The sequence below is a fragment of the Silene latifolia genome, chromosome 2, assembly GCF_048544455.1.
Source record: "Silene latifolia isolate original U9 population chromosome 2, ASM4854445v1, whole genome shotgun sequence".
Taxonomy (NCBI): Eukaryota; Viridiplantae; Streptophyta; class Magnoliopsida; order Caryophyllales; family Caryophyllaceae; genus Silene; species Silene latifolia.
The window spans coordinates 46,831,704-46,853,135 of record NC_133527.1 but is presented as its reverse complement, the minus strand read 5'-3'; the positions used below and the strand labels follow the sequence as shown (position 1 = coordinate 46,853,135).

Genomic DNA, 21,432 nt, shown 5'->3' with positions numbered 1-21,432 from the left:
ATAATAACAAAAACATATCAAACATGGTTTATAGACTGATAAGTACAAAGGAAGACCACCAATGGGAAGTATAAGATATAAGATATTAAGATTAAATTAAATCAACAAATCCAATCATATATCCATTCACTAAATTCGCACAATCAACAACACAATACAAAACCAACAAATTCACGCAATTAATCCAACTCAAACAATGCCCATCATTCATAACCAAAAAATTCAATGCTGGGATTTGTAAAATGTTCGACTATAATGTAATGCTACTATGAAAGATTGTTGTTTCCGGATAGAGGGAGGGAGGCACGTTGCTCTTTTTTTGTAAGTTCTTTCGGTATAGGTATATTACAAATGCTAATTTTATAACAAGCGGGGATAGCTCAGTTGGGAGAGCGTCAGACTGAAGATCTGAAGGTCGCGTGTTCGATCCACGCTCACCGCATTTCAAATTTTTTTTTTTTTTTTAACTTTTTTAACGTTTCAAGTGAATGATTTTCGAATTAAATTGTTTCAATTGGCACCATATTATTGTTCAACTAATCATTGGATATTCAAATTGCTAAACCTTTGTATAGTTACTGTTTTAAAGATGTGTACTTTGCTATTTTGCTTTTCTTTCAAAACAAATATTGAGAATCACCGTAAATGGGTAACATGCGAGCCGACTATAACTATTACATTGATCAAAAGCTTAACACAAACATCATTAGAATTAGAACACACTCCATAGGATCCACTAACAAATGGTAGGGATAGTAACTGTTACGAAGTACGTCTTTAATAAGAGGGCTCGCAACTTCGTTATGCAAGCAAGGTGGATGTAGGCCTACGTATATGAGTTGGACCTTTTCTTTACAATTTGCCACATTATTTCTTTAAATATCTTCATATTCAAGTGATTTTTGATTAAATCATGGAATAGTATGTCAGTAAATTAGTATATGAACACAGTAGATGGGGCACAATTATATGGATAGATGAACTCCCCGCAGAGCACATAACAATCACAGAAGAAAACGGAGTTAACAAGGCAATGCGGTTGTTTAAGATCCTTTTTTTCTTTGGATTGACAAAGCTGTACAAGCATGTACATATTTTCGTAAATACGGAGTACCAATTTTTGAAACACATATCCTTTATTCCTGCCTACCGTAGTTAAGGCAGCAATTTCCGACATGACGATGCAAAAGATCAAAATCAATCGCATCTCTAACTAATCTACTGTGGGTTCAGAGTCGATGTTATTTCAGGTGGGAGTCATAGGCGTCAAATAAAGATTCATGAACAATCAAGGGCAACTTGTCTATATACATGAACAGCCTCCTAAGATTCTCCCTCGTTAATGTCTTCATATCCACCACGTCATTATTATCAGTGTACACCCAGAGATCACCCGAGTTTACCCTCTTGAGACTATCTCGGCAGAAAGGGCAAGACTGTGACCGTGACCACCTAAAACACACGACAAGAGAGCTCAATAAGCACAATAGAACATCAAGGCAAGATAACCGAATTCACCAAGCATGAGGAAGATCAAAATTAAGGCAAGTTGAATGCAAACATTTAAATGTCATAGCTTTTGTCTAGATAATGGTCTTACACAGTCTGATTTCTGATTTCAATTGTCGCACCATAAATGCGGCCAACCTGCCTACAAATATGGTACAAGTTGCTCTTAGAAACAATATTCTCCTGTTATCCCAATCAGATATAATACAAATATACTACAAATCGGATATATCCACGTGATATCAAATGATAGGACTGTGGGAATTCACTTTCGACATGTACCAGATTGGCGGACTGCTATAAAGATGTTTTGGACTCTAATGAGATCAATCAACCCAATTGACAGGCAAGCAGAAAGGCAATAGGCAAACAAAAATCAACATGGATGAAAGAATTTACCAGTCTCGATAGCACTTCAGGCACATGACATGGTTGCAATTAGGTAGCACAATTTTACTACAATTCTCCATACAAATATCACACTCTTCTTCTCTTTCAATGTCCTCATCAGAGAACTGAATACATTCCTCCTCGTCTCTTTTATGATATTTCTCCATGCAAATAGCTTTCTGTTTTCTATCTTCTGTATCAGTAATACCATTTTCAAGTTGTAATAGGGATGGAAAAATTACCGCTGCCCACAACAAGAGCATATATCAATAACTGAAATATAAAGACATGACACAACACCATCACATAAAAGATTGATTTCTTCATCCCATTTTTATTGTCCTCTTGACTTTAATGGACAACATATGTCAGCTTTGACAATTAATTTCCTACATGTACATAGATGAAGGCAAGACTTATTTTATTTATCAGAAAAATTATTTACAGATTATCATTTACATAAAGGTCAGAATTATCATACTGTTAAAGTTGCTGGTGTAAATTCACCTTAATCGATCACCATAGTTAAAAGAAAAAAATATAAACAAGATGGTAGGAGTATGTATTAGGCCATTACCATAAAACTCTCGAATACTTGCTTTCCTTTCATGTGTTGACATGGTAGTGGTGCCATCAACATAGACCTGAAGATGAAGAAAACGGATTATAATTGGCAAAGATCACAGATTAAAAACCTGCTGGACATCAATTATGTGAATAGGAATATGTAGATAAGTATTTGCCTTATAGATTAGAATTCTCAATAAGCCCAAAGCTCCCGCCAGGTTACAATCAGTCCACTGTACCAAGAAAAGCAAGAAGTGAGCAGCAGGAGCATAGGACATTCTCATTTGAAGGCACGCACCATCGTATTCTCTAGAAAGCTCAGATGCCCTACAAGATAAAATAAATAAATCAAATAAGGCCACGACAAAGACAACAAAAATGGTACGACATCACATATTCCAGAGATGGGCGAAAACTCGTGAAGTTGAAAGCTTCATATAAGTTCACAATTTAAGGAAAGATCAAGGAGCAACCTAATTTAACCACTTAGCATTGTCACTATGCGACTAGCAAAATAGAACCCTAGACAGGACAAGAGACCCTTACAAATTTTGGTTATAAACCCTTTAGAGCTTCACTAACCCACAATGTTGCAAAAAATCATACCAAATATAGTGCGGCCTAAATGTAATGATAGGCCTCAAAACTGGAAACCCTTATTGCTTCAATAGGGTTTCGACATCCAAAGTACAGCGCATAATATAACAAACTAATGAACATTTAAATTAGTCAAATTGCTACATCATTATACCCATACAATTAGCTTTAAATTAGCTCAACCCATAATTATTAACTTCAAAACTAAACCATCCTGACATCATATTCACCAATCGTACCCTCAATTCCTCAACCTACCGCAAAGGCACAAACAATTTAAGAACAGCTATTGTCTAAGACTCTTATAAGTTATACACTGTACAACGGTTCTTTGTATGTCAAATGAGTGTGTATCCAATCAAAGGGTCGTCCTATGACGGTCTTATTCTATAATTTGTGATTTAAAAATCACACCTCATCAATACCCCAACCTTTACTTTCACCACAATGATTTAGTTACCTATCCTCTCTCACAAAAAGTCCATTTGCTAACAACAATCATATCATGACGAGTGCTACCGACCTTCACCTTCCAATCTCCTCTCACCCCGTTTCAACCTTCTCTCACAAAGCGTAAACTAATGTTTATTTTTAGGGTTATTTCATAACAATAATCCATCCTATTGGTGGTCTGCAATAATCACTCCATCCTATCAATAATCCCAATTAAATCCAACCTAAACACCATACCTTCTAATAACGAACCAACTGATATTTTGTGGTGTTTATGTGTATCAAGTAAACCAAGTTCTAGATTCATAACTTGAAAATATTACACATAAACTTTAGATATACCAGCTAGGTTGTCCAAAAACTATCAAATATTGCAATATAAACTTAAAAAAATATCATCTGGTTCGTTATTAGAAGGTATGGTGCTTAGGATGGATTTAATTGGGATTATTGATAGGATGAAGTGATTGTTGCAGACCACCAATAGGATGGATTATTGTTATGAAATAACCCATATTTTTATTGCACAAATGTCAACTAGGAAGGTAGAATAAATGTTACTTTAATGATATATTAGAAGAGAAGGATCGAGAGAAAGACCCAAAAAGAGGAGGTGGACATCATCATATTACAGCTAAATAAACTCATAAAAAATACCAAAACTTATGGCATAACTTACAACCAAAATAACTCATAATCAGCAAAATTGGCACAAAACAGGAATCCTAGAAGGCAATTTCACATCATTTTTTCACAAACTGACTACAACAACAGCATAACCCCAGGTCCCTGTTGTCACAATGGCTCCTTTAAATTGCGGGGTAGGAAGGTCAGATATACGCAGCCTTACCCATGTGTTAGCAACACATAGAAGCTGTTTCCAAATAACCAAAAGTGAAAATTAGCATTCAAAACTAAGCAATTCTGAAAAGAGGTTAAAAAATAATGGAAATAAAAAGTAAAAAAGGAGGGTTTTATAAGCTTACAAAGTATTAGCATGCTGAATATCAGCTTCAAGAACTTTGAGAGAATCCTTGAAGGACTTTCGCATAGAATCAACATACATGTCTTAAATATTAACCCTTTTTTTACCCTCGTATAATAACAAAGTTACCACCTTCAAATTGTATTGTATTATTATAAATAAAACCCAATCAATTAATAAATTGATTGAATTTTGGTACCCAAATAATCAAAGTTTCAATCTTTTCACCCAGAATTCCTAAAAAACTTGGGTTTGCATAACATGAGCATATAATTCAAACAGAAAGAAGATAATTACATACAGATAACATCATAGTTTCTCTCTCTATCTCTAGAATATGAAGGAGGTTTAATCTTATCTCTTAAGAGAAGAGAAGAGGTTTTTGCATTTTTGTTTTTCTGGGTTCTTCTTTTCAACTACTTTATGTTGTTTTGGGTTGTTTCTTTTATGTGTTGGGTCTTCCCAAATCCCAATGTAATCAAGATAGAGGTGGTGGGGGTCGCATTAGACCGCTACATGATATTTGTAATAAATCATCCAAACGATGTCTGATTTTTCATAAATACTGTACTTAAAAAAAGGCAAATTTGTTTCAAAACGACTATTTTTGTCTGAAATTAAGAAGGACAAAATATTGGCATTAGTTGGTTGATAAAATGTTACCATTAGGCTTTTGATAAAAACTGATAATTTTCGTTATAACATTTTATCAATTTATTACTGTCTTTGTTCTGGTTATTTGTTGTCCTATTCCATTTTAGAGTGACACAGTCAATTGTTTTCCTTTCTATTTTAAGAATGAACTTGATGAATAATTTGATCATTCACACTCAATTTGGCCCACTTGTCATTTAGTAAGGGACGTACTTTTTCACATACGGATTTTACTCTTTCACATACGATTTTTACCATACTATCCTTGTCATTTTTTTTATCATTCACCCAATTGATTTTTTTTTCTCACTTCTTTCATCTCCCTTCACCACCTCCGTTCACCAACTCCGGCCAGCCACCAACTCCGCTTATTGAGAGAGTATATATAACTTAAAAAAGAAAAAACTAAATAAAATATAAAAAAAAGAAAAAAGAAAAAGAAAAATCAAAACAAAACAACCACACGTTACAACTTACACGCATGGCATCACTCCGTTAAACTCGACGTCGACAAACCCCATCACCACCTAACCTTCGTTCATAATCCATTTCCAAGCCAACCCCGACGTCGACAACTCCCTTACCCACCGTCGACAACCGGTCTGATTTGACAACCCCAGACCTCCGTTCAACTCCCCGTCCCATCTGACAACCGCAGCCCACAACCCCAACGCCGACCACCCCAGCCCTCAAACCTGATGCCGACCACCCCGACAAACCCAACGACGACCATCCCCCTTAACAACCACACATACCCATATTAATTTTAGTAAAAATTAAACTTAACATTGTCAATAAAACGTACTTAATTATCGCTAATAAACAACATTAATTCACTAATCTATAAAATACTATTAAAAACCTAAACTAAAATGGCTCATAAAGTCCACGTCAACAAAGCCACGTGTAATTGTAAAATGCCACGTCTGATTAACGCAATGCCACATTTGATTTACAAATGACACGGTTGCCATGTGGACAATATCACTCCAAAAGACCATATATCATCATTCAATTCAAAGTCATCTAATCTACGTAATTATGTTCAATTTAAAGCTTTAATATCTAAGAAATGTATCATCTTCTTCTTACTTAAAACTGTTAAGTCACCATCATTTTACTAATTAATGTTATTATTGCCATTAATTACCCACCCCATCAATTCCTCTTGCATGTAACGCATATTTTTGTCCTTTTAAATCTATCTCTGATCACCTATTTTCACCCTAAGTGCTCCAATCTCCCACTTTACAACTGATCTCCTACTACCTCTTACCCTATGTTCATATTTAGTTATTCAAATTAAAATTTTATTGTATGTATAGATTTAACGATATTTGAGAAGTGTATACTCTTGCTCAATTATTGTAGACTTAATTTTAATTATTTTTCCGTTTGTTTTTGCAGAGTTGGAGAAAAATCAATATATGCCAACGATGATCATTGGAGATACTGAATGTCGAGAATTTTAGGAACACAACAACGATGCCTGCGTTATTTTCAAACGGTAGAAAATGGTACTCATTACTAATTATTCTCTTCAATCCCAATACTTCCTCACTTACGGCAAAAGATTTGGTTTTTCCTCTTTAACATCTAATAGGACATGGTCATATATATTGTTTTTCGTTTACGTATTTCATGGGTATTTAATGTCTATTTAGTGAAAGGTTTGTTGTTTTTTGAGGTGGTTAAGTAAAAAGAGCATGATGGCACAATGGTGTGGTGGAAAGGAATTCGTCGATCAAAACTTATTGGCCTATAATATTTATGTTATGCGGAATACTATCTATTTAGTGTTGTTTTTATAACTAGCAAGTGTCATATTGTAAACAATGGTAGGATAGAATCGTGTTTGTAAACTGTTTTCTAATTGTTGTAGACTTTAATTTTAGTTACTAACTAGCAAGTGTCATATTTTGTTATCCGTTCACTCTTTTTTAAACTTTATTTATTATTTGTCATTTATATTTACAACTTATTTCGTAAACGACAATTAAAGGACCCAATGTCTATAATATCTAATTGGTGAAGTGTTTTTAATGAGTCCGGATAGAATTAATACATAAGTGATACGTCAGCCTTAACCATTTGTTTGGATACTAGAATAATATAGACATGCCAACTTTAGCCTACTCATTTGTTAGTATACCATAGTTGAAGAGAATGTGTAGGGAAAAAGATACTCTGTAGGTAATAAATGGTTTGATTTTTGAACAAGGAGGGGGGAATGGCTGGGATCATAGAATGACAAAAGGCATTAACTAAGAGAGTAATAAAAAAAAGAACATTAGCTAACTAAGTCACACATAATGCAAAATATTGAGATTGATTGCTTGAATATGAGTGTAATTAATTTAATGTTTATAATTTTCAGAGACTAACTTGTAAAACAACGAACCAAGCAAATACATGTGAAAAGTAGCGATTAACAATTAATTGGAGGGATCAGCAATGAACTAATCCAATTTAGTTATTCTTGTAACGGGTATATCCGTCACAAGTTTGTGACGGGTCAAATATCTCCCATAGAGATAGATAAGACAAAAATAGAGTGTCTAGGGAGTTACAAATTATTGGTCTTCATCTATTCACGCGGGTTTTATTTGACTTGTCACAATTTTGTGACGGATACTATTCGTCACAAATGAGTATTTACGAATTTAAAAATAATTACTTTAATATATATTTGAGTTCTGATTATATTTGATAAGTCATTTTTTTAAACGGACATTTTTAAGCATGTCATTTTATCATAATGAAATAGCAAGTGCTTGTATATGGGCTCATTTGTGATCGCTTTGACTTATCGTGGGTAGTCCCATGAAACACCTTTACGATTAGATTGTTTTCTAAATGTACAGTTTACAAACACGCGTCCAGAATGGTGACCTTAACTGAAATACTATACATTTTTTCACATGAGGTAAAAAGATTTCAACATTAAACAGATATGATCTGTGCATTGCACGGGTCACAAAACTAGTTAGAGAATTATAATCTATTGTTTAAGTTTTAAGGTAATTAGATTCAATATTAGAGAAAGATGTTTGTTTTGATTAGGTTTTGGAAAAGGGTAATATACGGAAACTTTATGAAAAAAATGTATGTGAATGAGTAAAATTCGTATGTGAAAAAGTAATTCCGCCCGTTCTCTTTCCTTGCAAAAACCAAAGGACAACAATTGACCGAAATGGAGGGAGTACTTTCGATGAAATATGTTGACGTTTTCTGGTCTTCAGATAAAACCGCTTTCAAGGAGATCTACTCACAAAAAAAATGGGTGTAGTCTGATAGACCTGTCAAACGGGTCAAACGGGCGGGTTACGGGTTCGGTTATTTCAGGTTCGGGTAAAATACAGGCCAGGTCTATTTCGGGTTTGAAAAATACGGTTTTCTACGGGTCGAGTTTAGGGTCAGAACGGGTCAGATTAACGTCTTTTTAAAAAAAATCATTTTCTTTAATTTTACTTATACACATAATTAATCTTACTAATTATTCTTATACACATATTAGTAAGATTAAACATTTTTTGCTTAATATATTCATTATCACACTGTTATACAAACGGATTGATACGGGTTTCGGGTCGGGTTCGGGTAAAAAAAAATGGGTCGATCAACATTTTTTTTGTCGTTTTTTAAAACTTCTTTTATATCGTAATTTCTACCATTTATACGTTTTGTCTCAGCTTGCTCGTGTTAGTCAACTAATTAATTGTCACCATTATCGCCACCACCACCTTGTCATCATCATCATTACCCTCATTAACTCGCTAAGTACGATAATGAGTCTCAAATAAGATGACAATGATGATGTGGCATGTGATCCGAGGTGATGAGGGGGCAGTGCTGACGCGGAGTATGGTTCCACGTAATACGATGAAAGTAACAGTGTGGCACACACTTCAAAGTGATGATGTGGCATGTCATCGAGGTGATGACGTGGCGATGACGACGTGGAATGTCGGTTCCATGTAACACGGTGAAAGTAATGGCGTGGCACACACTTCAAGGTAATGATGTGGCATGTCGCCTGAAATGATGACGTGGCAATGCTGATGTAGAATATGGATCGACGTAATATGGTGAAAGTGACGGCGTGACAGACACTTTAATGTGATGACGTGGCATAAGGTTCGAGGTGATGACGTAGCATTCCGTATAGATACATATCTTTACGTAAAATTTTATAAGTCAATACCTATTTGACATGATCAGTTTTAAGGAAGATATAGTGCCTTGACCTAACGGTCAACCCGTTACGGGTCGGGTTTTGACCCGCTATTTACGGATCAAAACGGGTTTGGTTGAAAAAACCGGGTTATTTACGGGTCGGGTTACGGTCGATTTTCGGATCGGGTCAGATTTTAACAGGTCTAGGTGTAGATATTTCATATACATATTTTACTAAATCATAGTCATACTCGGCGATTTTGTCCCTCTAATTTTTTCGCACATTTCTAAGTTTCTCTCTAACTTTATGCATGATCATTTATCACCACCATACACTACTAGTCTCTTCAAATCTTACCCACTATTAAATCATCACCACATCGGTCATAATATGACCAACATCACTGCTAACGCTCATCATACATTTTTGAGACGTTGATGACCAAACTCTTATGTTGATAACCCTTAACCACCCTTGTACCCTACCCGATTCCTAACCCACCCCTATGCCCTTCTGCCACTCATCAACTACATACCGTTCAACCTTTGCCACCCTTCCTCTGGTCATGCAGCCTCACCCAGTCACTCCTGATCACCTCGTACCACCCTCTACAAAAGCGTAGTGTGAGAAAAACTAATGGTAAAATGTGTGATTTAGTAAAATCCTGTATGAAAAAAGAACAACGTAAAAAGTCTACGGAATATATTATTTCACATTTTCACGAATCGCTCGTGTAACATATTTCCTTGGAAAATAATCTCTCGCTAAATTAAAGACGATACCTCGAGAGACCTTCTTTTCGTATTCTTTATGTTTTTCGTAACTTTTTTATTGCTAATTGTAATTTAAAGTGTATCTTTTATTCAGTTTATGTTTTTATAATAGAATAAACGCATTCATTTTATCTTTAACTATAATTCATATTAGTGAGGATATGAGGGTGGCTGACTTATTGCGGGCTGATGGGAGGAGTTGGGATTCGCACAAGATACGTTCTTTATTTTTACCTTTGGAGCAAGAGATCATACTTAATATTCGTCTTATCGGCCTATACAATGAAGATATTTGGAGTTGGTCTTTGGAAAAGGACCGTAATTACACTGTTCGCTCGGCTTATCGAGCTCTTATGGAGGGGGAGGTTGAAGAACAAGGACCGTATGATTGGACGAACTCGAAGTGGCTGTGGAAGGGAGTGTGGGGAACGGATGTCTTGCCGAGGGTAAAAACTTTCTTTTGTCAACTTTGTAACTAGGTGATTCCTACAAAGGAAAACATTGTTAGACGAGTGCGTGGTGCCGATGTGGTGTGTCCGATTTGTCTTAGCAAGATGGAGACTTCTTGTTAAAGGGTGTGGTTGGGTGGGAGGGATTTGGAATGGGTTGGAGGTGGAGATAAAGAAGGAAGAAGGGCATGAGAGGGTGAGGGAGTGGGTGGAGGATAGGTGGAGGGAGTTTGGGGCGGATAAGAGGAGGAAGGTCATGATGGGGTGTTGGGCAATTTGGGAGGCAAGGAACAAGTTGGTTTTCGATGGGCGGAGAGTGGATGTGCTTGAGGTGGTTAGGAGGGTAGATGATGTCCTGGCGGAGATGGCCAATTGAGTGGAAGGAGTAGGGGGTGGTAGCAGCAGCGTAGTAAGCAAGGGACAGAGGAGGGGCTAAGGTAGTCGGGTTCACATTGCTGAAGGGTGGGTCGTTGTGTGCTGTGATGCGGGTGTGAAGGAGGGGAGGGGTATTGGATTGGGAACTGTTTGTAAGGGCCATGATGAGGGAGTGGTGTGGGCGATGACTGCGAATTAAAGGGGCACGGCTGAGGTTGAGGAGGCGGAGGCATAGGCGCTGTTGGAAGGTCTAAAGGAAGCGGTGCGACGAGGATGCAGGCATGTTACTATGGAGAGTGACTGTAAAACAGTTATCGACATACTACGCGGAGGAAAGACGGGGTGGAGCAGCTTATACTTGATCGTGGAAGAGATTCGAAGGCTGAGTCATAATTTGGATAATATTGTTTGGCGTTTTGTTAATCGTAATTGCTCTCGTGTTGCTCACTTTTTAGCTCACTTTCTGGGTCTTTATTCGGGAAAGAAACTTTGGGAAGGCGGTCTTCCTAGTTTTGCTGTAAACGATGTTTTTTTTTTTTGAAGGGAGCTGTAAACGATGTTTTGGTTACTCATAATGATATGGTATAATCCCGATTTTTGGGACTTAAAAAAAAAAAATACAATAATTTATGGCGAAATTGTCTATGACTAAGTTACTCTTATGTTTTACCAAGAAAAAAATCTCTTACGAACAGTGAATTAGTGGATACCTTTACCCAATTACCCACCCACAAATACTTGTGTACGGCGATTTGAAAACAGAACTTTTTTTAGTAATTACTTTTACCCACTAATACGATTATACTCCCTCCAATTCACAATAAACCTCCCTATTTCCTTTTTCCGGTTATTTACAATAACTTTCATATTTCCTTTTTTGGTAAATGTTTATGTGGTCCAAATTTAATTGTATGGTGGGGTAATGTATTTGTGTGGTCCAAATTTAATTATATGGTGGGGTGGTGTGTTTCCTTAATTTTTGTGACAAAATAAAATGGGAGATTGTGAATTGGAGGGAGTATTTGATTTTGTTTTATAACTATATTAATATAAAATCGGCTTCTACAAAATTAACCCAAAAATACGATGTAGTGGTTTCGTATTAGGTAGTAGTGTGGTATACTGGTATGTGAAAGTTGAGTGCGGTGCGTTGAGGTCATGCATATATTATACGCCTGTGATAGTAAACAATAAAAAGTAAGGAAATGGGTAGACAAGCTTATCCAAGCTTTTTGTATTTTTGGTCGAATGTCCCCATCTTTAGTAGTCCCTTTCTTTGTCCATTGCTTTCGGTTTATATTGACTTTATCTTAAGTGGCTTAATACAATATTCCTTACTCAAATCACTTGGTCTTACTTGTGACGGATACTATTGAAGACGGATAGTGCGCCTCTCACAATAAGGCAAGTGGGGGAAAATGGAGCACTTTATGAATAGTGTCACTTGCATATTGTGAGAGGAGTATATCTGTCTTCAGCTTGTGACGGATAGTATCCGTCTTCATTCTTCAATGAGATTTTGTGTTCTCAAATATCTTATCTTAATCTTAACTAGAAAAATATCTAGATTAAACAACGAGGCAGATACCACCATGGTTGATTCTTTGGTATTGGTAGAGTGGTAGCCTGGTAGGTGGGTACCCTGCTATTTTAATTGATTTCAAAATTCTATGATCCAACTTATGACAAAACAATACCAACTGAATTAGGAGTTACTAGTTAGATAATACTATAATGGATACGGACACGGATGCTGTAATGATAAACGAAACAGCGAATTGAAAATTTTGTGTATATTAACTCGTAAAGAAAACGTATTACAAGCACCACCATATATACTTATCAAGCTAGACCTAAATTACCTAATTACAATCCTATACTTTAGGTAACCAAACAATAATATACAAAAGATATGATCCCCTCAAGTTGGAGCACTAGGCAAACCGATGCCCACCTTGAATTGTAAGTATTTGAAAGCTTCACCTCCTAAGGCCTTAGTGAAGAGATCCGCTACCTGCTCTTTACTTCTTACATGAGCTGTAGCAATGGTGTTGTCTTGATTGTGCTTGCGAATAAAATGACTATCTATCTCGATATGTTTGGTGCGATCATGGAACATGGGATTGTGTGCAATGTGTAATGCCGCTTAGTTATCACAAAACATTCGTATGGGACAATCGTGACACAAATACTACTATACAACCAGTTGTATAATAAGAATTGTACAACCATATACATTAATCCGAGCTTATGTGCGTGTAATTTTTATGAGAGTTTATTTTTTTTATGTTTAAGTTTGTGAGTTCAAAAACTTTACAGCATAGCTCATATTCTTTTAAACAAAACTCGAAAACTTTAATACACAGCTCGGATTGTACACCGTACAACTGCATGCAACTGGTTGTATAATCTACTAATTGCAATCGTGATTGATGCCAAGCGAACCAAGAAAACTTTTTAACCAAAGCAACTCACTTGTTAAAGCCCCATCGCACGATACTCAGCCTCTGCAGATAACTTCGCCACTGTAAAGAAGAGGGCCTTAGTCTGTGCCCCACTATCAAGTTTAGTTCAGTTCAACTAGTGTCAACTGGAAAAAAGAGGGCCTTAGTCCAAAATACCTTTGGTGTTTTAGTAGATTTTTAGGCTAGCCAATTTTTTACAAGTCTGATTCTATCATTAAAAAAACGTGAAATGCGTGAAAATAAATGAGTAAAACGTAAGCATTGAACATGATGGTCACTACACAAAGAGCGACGTTAATAAGATGGTTTATTGTGGACATAATAAAGTTACGAAACAACATAATAGACTTGATGGGGCATATTTTGCACCCGCTGACCGAGTCAACATATTGAGCAAGGTCAAAGATATCCACAGCAAGTCAACGTATTAGACATCTTAGCCGACGCAGCCTGTCGGCCTGTCACTTGGGTCTCGGCCAAGCAACTAGCCAGCCGGGAGACATTACCGCGTACTCATATCCAAGACCCCTCGGCATGGAGTCAACAGGGCCCGCCGGCCTGCCATGGGTTCCTCGGCCGAGGGTAGAACAGTCTTTCCACCTACTCTGCCACTTGGCCACTACGTGACAAAAGGTGAAAGTCTATAAATACTCCTCAACCCTCATTGAGGAAAGGATCCGAAAATAATCAATTAAACACACTAATCTGGTATAAACTCCCTTATCTCTTTACAATATACTTTGTGCCAAGTAACACACAACTTAATCCCTTTTAAGTTTACTGACTTGAGCGTCGGAGTGAGTTCGCTCGGTGCCAAGCCGAGCCCTCAGTTTGTTCATTGTTTCAGGAGAGGCCGAAAGGAAGAGTCAAGCAAAGTCATCATTCTACAAACTTACGTGGTAACAAATCCTGCTCCGGAATTACACTCGGAACAATTGGCGCCGTCTGTGGGAAACTCAATACTAAAAGCTAGTCAAATCCCTTACAAAAAGAAAAAAAAAACACAAAACAAAACCCACCCAACAAGCTAAGAAGATGTCAAAACAACAAGAAGTAATTGTGAGCGACGAAACTGCATTCTACCAGGATGACACAGTCCCTCATTCTGAGATCGGCGAGTCCCCACCGCCGAGTAATTCAACCGGCGTACGGGATGCCAATAATACCAGAAATATCGCTGCCCGCCGGCCATGTCACTGTCATGGGACATGTGGTCGATGCAGCCAAACTGAAGCTATTCCTGGACCTGATGGGTAATACGCCGATCACCCCCGCCGCAACGACGGTGACGGCAGCACACCCGCAGGTGACCAGGGCCCATAAAGTGACCCCGAACAACTTGTCCGGGCGATACAAGGAGCCATGCATACTAGGACGCCGGCGGGGCCCGTGCTGCCAGTGGCAGACCAAAGTCCTTCCCCCACTCGCGGGAGGACAGAGTCGTCGCGACAGCAACGAGGCCACCCCCGAAGAAATGAAGAAAGAAGTCCGACTCTCCAAAGTCGGACAATAAGAAGCCCTTCCCGCCACGGGGAGAGAAGCCGGACTAGGGCTGCGAGGAGCCGATCGCCACGTGTCATTCGACACGTGGTCAGACACCCCTCGGTGCCTATGTCCTCGACGTCTCCGTGCCGACCAAATCGAAGCCGATGTCCCCGTCATACAAAGGGGAAAGTGACCCAACCGACCACGCCGAGGCTTTCGAGTCTTACATGTTGGTATGGGAGCGGCTGATGAGGTGTGGTGCCGAGTCTTCCCAACAACCCCGCATGGGATGGCCCGGAGTTGGTACAAGGGGCGCCTAATGGTTCGATATCTTTGCTACGCCGACCTAAGGGATAACTTCATAGCCCGACGCCCGCAACAAGAGGAGGGTCGTGGAGACATCGGATCTCCTCACTATCCGACAGGGGGACGACGAGTCTCTACGAAGCTATGTGAAGAGGTTCGACGCAAAGCTCGCAGATCCGTGAGCTAAACACCGAACCGGCGGCCTTCGACCGATGAAAGGCCTCCCGAAAGGCGAGCTCAAAAATGAGCTGATCAAGTGTGAGGTCCTCAATCTGGACTCCGCCAGAAAGATGGCTGACCGAGCCGTAAAGGTGGAGGATTACCACAAGACTTGGGTAGGCCACAGTGAGGCCGGGCACCCAGAAAGGAAGAGCCGCCGGGAGAATGCTGATGAAGATCGCCGTGACACGAATCGGTCACGGTCTGAGAGATTTAACAGAAATGCAACTCGGCGGCGCCGGGGAGTTCGGGATCATACACCCAGAAGCGGTACAGCGGTCACACCCCCCTGGTCAAGTCTCCGGCCGAGATCTTCGCCCTGAGCAAGAATGAAGGGCAGAAGTGGGCAAGACCCCCCAAGACGAGGGCGGAAGGCGACGCAAGCCAATTTTGCGATTACCACGGCCAGCCCGGCCATAAGACCGACAACTGTCGGCATCTGAAGAACGCCATCGAGGAGCTGATCCGAAAGGGGGCCCTCAGCAAGTATGTGGTTGGGGCCCCGGAAACGAGCTCCGACGGGGCGAATAGGAAATCAGTATTCCAGAGGATAGGAGTGATCCAGGTGGTTACCGGAGGAGACGAGAACGGAGGGTCAGCTAATGGGCACAAACGACACCTAAATGAGCTTTACCAAGCCATCAACTTTGTGCCCACCACAGCGATCCCCGCTTCCACCGTCCCCGATATAACCATCGGAAAGAAAGACTACGAAGGAATCGTAGCCCCGCACAGTGACCCGCTGGTAGTCCACCTGGACATATCCAACCACTTGGTTAAGAGATGCCTAATTGATACAGGCGCCTAATTGAGATGTGCATCCTAACTGCCTCGGCCAGGCCGAAGGTAAAAACAAAAAGCACTCAATATGTTAAAAACGCAAGGAGACAACTCAGACGAAAATGAGATAAAGACCTAGGCCAAGCCAGAGGCAAAATAAACAAACTCTTATTAAAAATGTTCACAGATAATACAAGAAAGAAGTCGACGGCCGTCCCCATAAGGATAGCCTAAACACTACCTACCAAAGTTCAACAAAAAAAAGGAAAGGTACAAAGAAAAGGTTACGGACATAAGAATTGAGAGCGCCAAAAAGATGGCGGGGAGGAAAGGCTCAATAGTTGGCCCCGAACAACAAATCGTCTCGAAGGGCCGGGTGAATCCGGTGACGACCGCCGTCTCCCTATGCCTCGTTTCGCTCACCATCGCCAGCGAGAATAAAGATCACCATCGGTGGGCGACCCAGAGCCGACTTGGCGGCTTCACCGCCTTTGCCCTCTCGGCTTCCTCCCCGGCCGCCTTCACCTTTTCGGCAAGATGGGCCGCCTTCTCCGCACCTCCTCGGCGGCCTTCTTCGCCTCTGCCTCCTCCGCACCTTTGCCTCCCAAAGAGCCTCGCCTTATCATCAAGCAGCTGGTCAAATTTTTGCCACGGGAAGGAGCCTTCAGGAAAGAGCTCTTTGATTACTTCCCTGGTAGCTTCTTCGGCCTGGTCCCGGTATTGGGCGCACATGTTAGGGATGACGTCAGTTTGGAGCGTCTCAATGTCCTTCTTTCTCTGGGCGAGGATAGCCCTTGTACTCCTGTGCGCCTTCGCCTGAGCCGTATACAGCGACTTCCATTCTTCTCTCTTATCAACAGCAAAGTCGAAAGCAGCCTGAAGCTTGTCCCGCTCCTCCCCCAACTTAGCGGCGTCAGCCTCCGCAGCCTCAACCTTGGCCCTCTCGGCTAGGACCGCCTTCTCAGCATCCTTCCTGAGCTTTCGCTCAGCGAGGAAATCATTTTCGGCGGCCTGGAAGTCCTTCTTCGCCTTCTCGGCCTCTCGCTTAGAAGCATCAAGCTCAACCCTAAGTCGTGCAAGCGCAGGAGCCGCCTCAGCCATGAGCTTCTCTTGCTCCATAATGTGAGCACCGGCTATTTCATTCCACTTCGACAGCTTCCTGCACAATCTTGTGCCCTCCGCCACAATCTGAGCGGAGGAAATCTTCAGGGATGAGGAGTCGACGGTGACATTTTGATTGCCCGTCTGCACTGGCCGCTTCCCCAATTGCCGTTCAGTGCCGTGGGACCGGCAGCCGGTGGCGGTTGATCTACAAAAAATTCGGACAAATCATCCATGTCAACATTCATTGACATGCCAGAGAGCGTGTCATCAGGAACGCCTAATGAACCAGCTAAATCTGAGCCACATGTTAGATCTGTACCAGGCTTGGCCTTCTTGGTTGGAGGACCCATTTCTTTACCGACCTCGGTAACAGCAGCGGCGGCAGACTCGGTCTCTTTTCTCTTATTCAAAGAAGGAGGAGCCTCCGCAACAGTGACCTCCTCCTCAACATCGATGACCACCTGCTGCTTTTGCACCACATGGATTGAAGGCTGAGCCGGAGTTGACGCCATCGCCACCATAGACGTTGCCTTTGGTTTGCGGCGCGGCACGTTACTGGCAACCTTCGCCTGAGCCGCCGTCACATCCAAAGGCCTTCAACTCGCCGGTCCATGAGTTCGTTAGAGCCGGTCGCGATCACGCGGCAAGGCCTTAGGATGCAAATCAACAATTTTTCCGTCCTCGCCAAGTCCCAACCTCTTGAGGATATCCGCGCAGCACGCATCCGGGCCAAAACGGTCGTCAAAAGAAACAAAGCAAGAGTTAAACGAAAGAAGATAAACCAAGGCCAAGATACAGAAACATAAAAATCAAAGATGGGCCTCACACCGACCCCACTCACCCTGCCTGAGGGCCGGTATGAGGCCGACGTGGCGAGCGGCTCATCCCGAAGAATGATCTCGCGTCGGGGCATTCATCCCTTCGGCGTGCCATCCTTCTCAGCCTCAAACAGCTGCATTGCCCGCTTCTCATCCTCATTAAGATAGACCCTGCTGGCGTCCATCTTGAGCTTATTCCAGGAGACATATTTCTCACGCTCCCCTCGACTCTCACACCGCAAATTGACGCGGTGCTGGAAGGACCGAGGCAGTGGATAATCCTCCGGAACCTCAACGTATACCCACCGCCCCTTCCAGTCCTTACAAGATGTAATTTTGGACACGGTAACGTAACCCGGCTCTGTCTGCACGCTGTACCACCCCGTGCCACCGGGGGTTGACGGCCGAAGATGATGAAGCCGGCGGAACAAGTTAACCGTTGGGGCCTCCCCCTTAAAGAGACACAGCCACACAAAGCTAATTATAGTCCTAATGGCCAACGGGTGCAATTGAGCCACGGCGACATTCATGGCTTTAATGATGGCCACAACGTATGCATTAAGAGGAAACCGAGCCCCATACTCCGGTGTCCGATGTACACGCCGATCTGACCCTTGGGAGGGCAACAGACCGCCCGACCCTCCTCGGGATAACAATTTTATATTCCCCGCCGAAGGAGTAATGGTCCTCGAAAAGATCGGAACCGGAACAACCGGCGAACTTATTCGTCCGTGCACGATCGGGTTGATCGAACAGCGTCCCGTGATCCAAGAGACGCGGCCTCCCCTCATCGAAATGAGCCCTTTCCTCATCATCACCATCATCATCAACATCATCACCATCATCCTCGAAATCCTCCAAATATTTTGGATCAATCTCGGAGAAAGCGGTCCAGGACTCCCAACGGTTAACGGGGTGACAACCAGGGCCTCCTCTTCATCGTAGCGACGGGGAGCCCCCCTGGCGTTGCTATACTAGGTCCAAGATCGCAGAAGACATGACAACAAACACTTAACAAATAAAAGTTGAAAAATTTGTTTGTTTACCTTGGAAAAGTGTTACGCCGAGTAACGCTTTGAAGACTAGAGAGAAGTTTCGTCAAAGAAGGCTAGAGAGAAGAAATTTTTTTTGAGAAAGTGAATTTTTGGCGGCCAAAATCAGGGGCTAACTGCTCTATTTATAGAGCAAAGCCCATGAAACGGACCAATCAGGGCAAAGCCCATGAAGCGTCAACCAATCATCGCCGAGCCACGTGTCAAGCATGCAGCCATGGAATGTCAATCGACAAACAGTTACAAAACTTCTTCAACACGCTCCTTGACAGAATGCCAATCGACGTATCTTCTTCAACACGATCCTTGGTATCTACTTGCCAAACGGCCCGCTGTTCAACCGAGCTTGGCAAAGACTTACCGGGGCAAACAAAAGCACACGGCACTCACAACCTCGGTCTCGGCCAGCGCCATTTTCTTATCCACATTTGATGCCCTTTACACATCCATGTGGAGGGGGATACGGTACGGCCTGAGCAGAACCAAGCCGAGGAAGAAGAAGCCGGGGAAGAAATTTTTACTTACGCAGAATACGCTCAACACTCATCGAAGGTCCATACCACGGCATAGACTACGCTGGGGGCAAATTGATGGGGCATATTCTGCACCCGCTGACCGAGTCAACATATTGAGCAAGGTCAAAGATATCCACAGCAAGTCAACGTATTATACATCTTAGCCGACGCAGCCTGTCGGCCTATCACTTGGGTCTCGGCCAAGCAACTAGCCAGCCGGGAGACATTACCGCGTACTCATATCCAAGACCCCTCGGCATGGAGTCAACAGGGCCCGCCGGCCTGCCATGGGCTCCTCGGCCGAGGGTAGAACAGTCTTTCCACCTGCACTGCCACTTGGCCACTACGTGACAAAAGGTGAAAGTCTATAAATACTCCTCAACCCTCATTGAGGAAAGGATCCGAAAATAATCAATTAAACACACTAATCTGGTATAAACTCCCTTATCTCTCTACAATATACTTTGTGCCAAGTAACACACAACTTAATCCCTTTTAAGTTTACTGACTTGAGCGTCGGAGTGAGTTCGCTCGGTGCCAAGCCGAGCCCTCAGTTTGTTCATTGTTTCAAGAGAGGCCGAAAGGAAGAGTCAAGCAAAGTCATCATTCTACAAGCTTACGTGGTAACAAATCCTGCTCCGGAATTACACCCGGAACAAGACTGGTTGGTTGTTACTTTTAGGCTAACTAGTTTTTGGGCCCGACGATGCTCAGGCTTCAATGTGCTCCCTCCGTTTCAGTGATATGTTTACACTTCCTTTATTTCCCCTCACAAAATAAATGAAGTGTAATCATATCACTTGAACATAGGGAGTATATTTTTTTCGGAGTAAGCCCTACTCGATAGAGTACCCAACAGTTCATAAATCTGAGGTATTACCGCAACATCCAGAACTTGTCATGTTATATACATAATAGCCACAATCAGTGGGGAGTAACTCAAGCGTTCTCCCAGCCACATTTCATCAAGTTAAAAAGAACACATGCCAAACATTACTTGAAAAATATTCAAAATAACAATATGTTCAAAAGCTTAAATAAATATCAACAGTTGTAAATAAATTCAAGTTGAAACTGCAAGTATAAAATTTCGATATCTTTATACTTCTTATGGAGAACAACTTAGTGTCTTAGTATAGATTTTTACTTGGACTATGCTACGGTACCGATGTACCAATCTAGTTGTCATCTTTGCTAAAAGAATAATACGATATAAGAGTATAATGAAATTTGTCATATATACATGTACTCATATTCAGACACCCATGATGTTCTTTGACCAAAAAATAGTGTACTGTATGGCAGTAACATCAATACGCCTTTGGTATTTCTGAGAATTTTTAGAAGCAGAATGAGGGGAAGACTTCTCCGTAACATCCACCTTGGTTGCCCATTTTTTCTCTCTCTGGAGTAATGTTTGTTGTATATTTGTGCTCCATCGTCATTCTGAGGGGGGAAAAAGGAAGTCTTTTTAAAAATATGATGACAAACGTGAACAGTTCTGTATGACAAGGAAACACTGTATTAAAATAATTAGTTAGTATAGTTTTTTTACATTCATTTTTAGCATATTACAACAATATATATATATACTTACATTTCACAAAAAAAAAACAATATATACTGATAAAATAAGCTAAAGCAAATACCTCCAACTCAGTTTCAGCAAACAAAATTAACTTTCAGCAAACAAAAGTCCTCTACATAACGAATACGCCAAAAACCTGTGAACAACTTGATCTGAAATGAAGAATTAAAA

The 21,432-nt window shown here is 41.1% G+C and overlaps 1 protein-coding gene and 1 non-coding gene across 2 annotated transcripts; one reads left to right on the top strand and one right to left on the bottom strand.

Annotated features, from left to right (window-relative positions):
• The first annotated feature begins 369 nt into the window (after positions 1–369).
• Positions 370–442, top strand: TRNAF-GAA (transfer RNA phenylalanine (anticodon GAA)). Its single transcript has one exon. It is a non-coding gene; the product is annotated as a tRNA-Phe (tRNA).
• A 610-nt stretch (positions 443–1,052) lies between these two features.
• On the bottom strand, positions 1,053–4,907 carry LOC141629500 (E3 ubiquitin-protein ligase AIRP2-like). Its single transcript, XM_074442491.1, has 5 exons — positions 4,503–4,907; positions 2,643–2,793; positions 2,477–2,543; positions 1,909–2,143; positions 1,053–1,452 (listed from the first exon to the last, which is right to left on the bottom strand). Exons 1-5 carry the CDS (start codon positions 4,580–4,582, stop codon positions 1,242–1,244), a joined length of 744 nt encoding a protein of 247 aa, XP_074298592.1. The 5' UTR covers positions 4,583–4,907; the 3' UTR covers positions 1,053–1,241.
• Between the last annotated feature and the right edge of the window lie 16,525 nt (positions 4,908–21,432).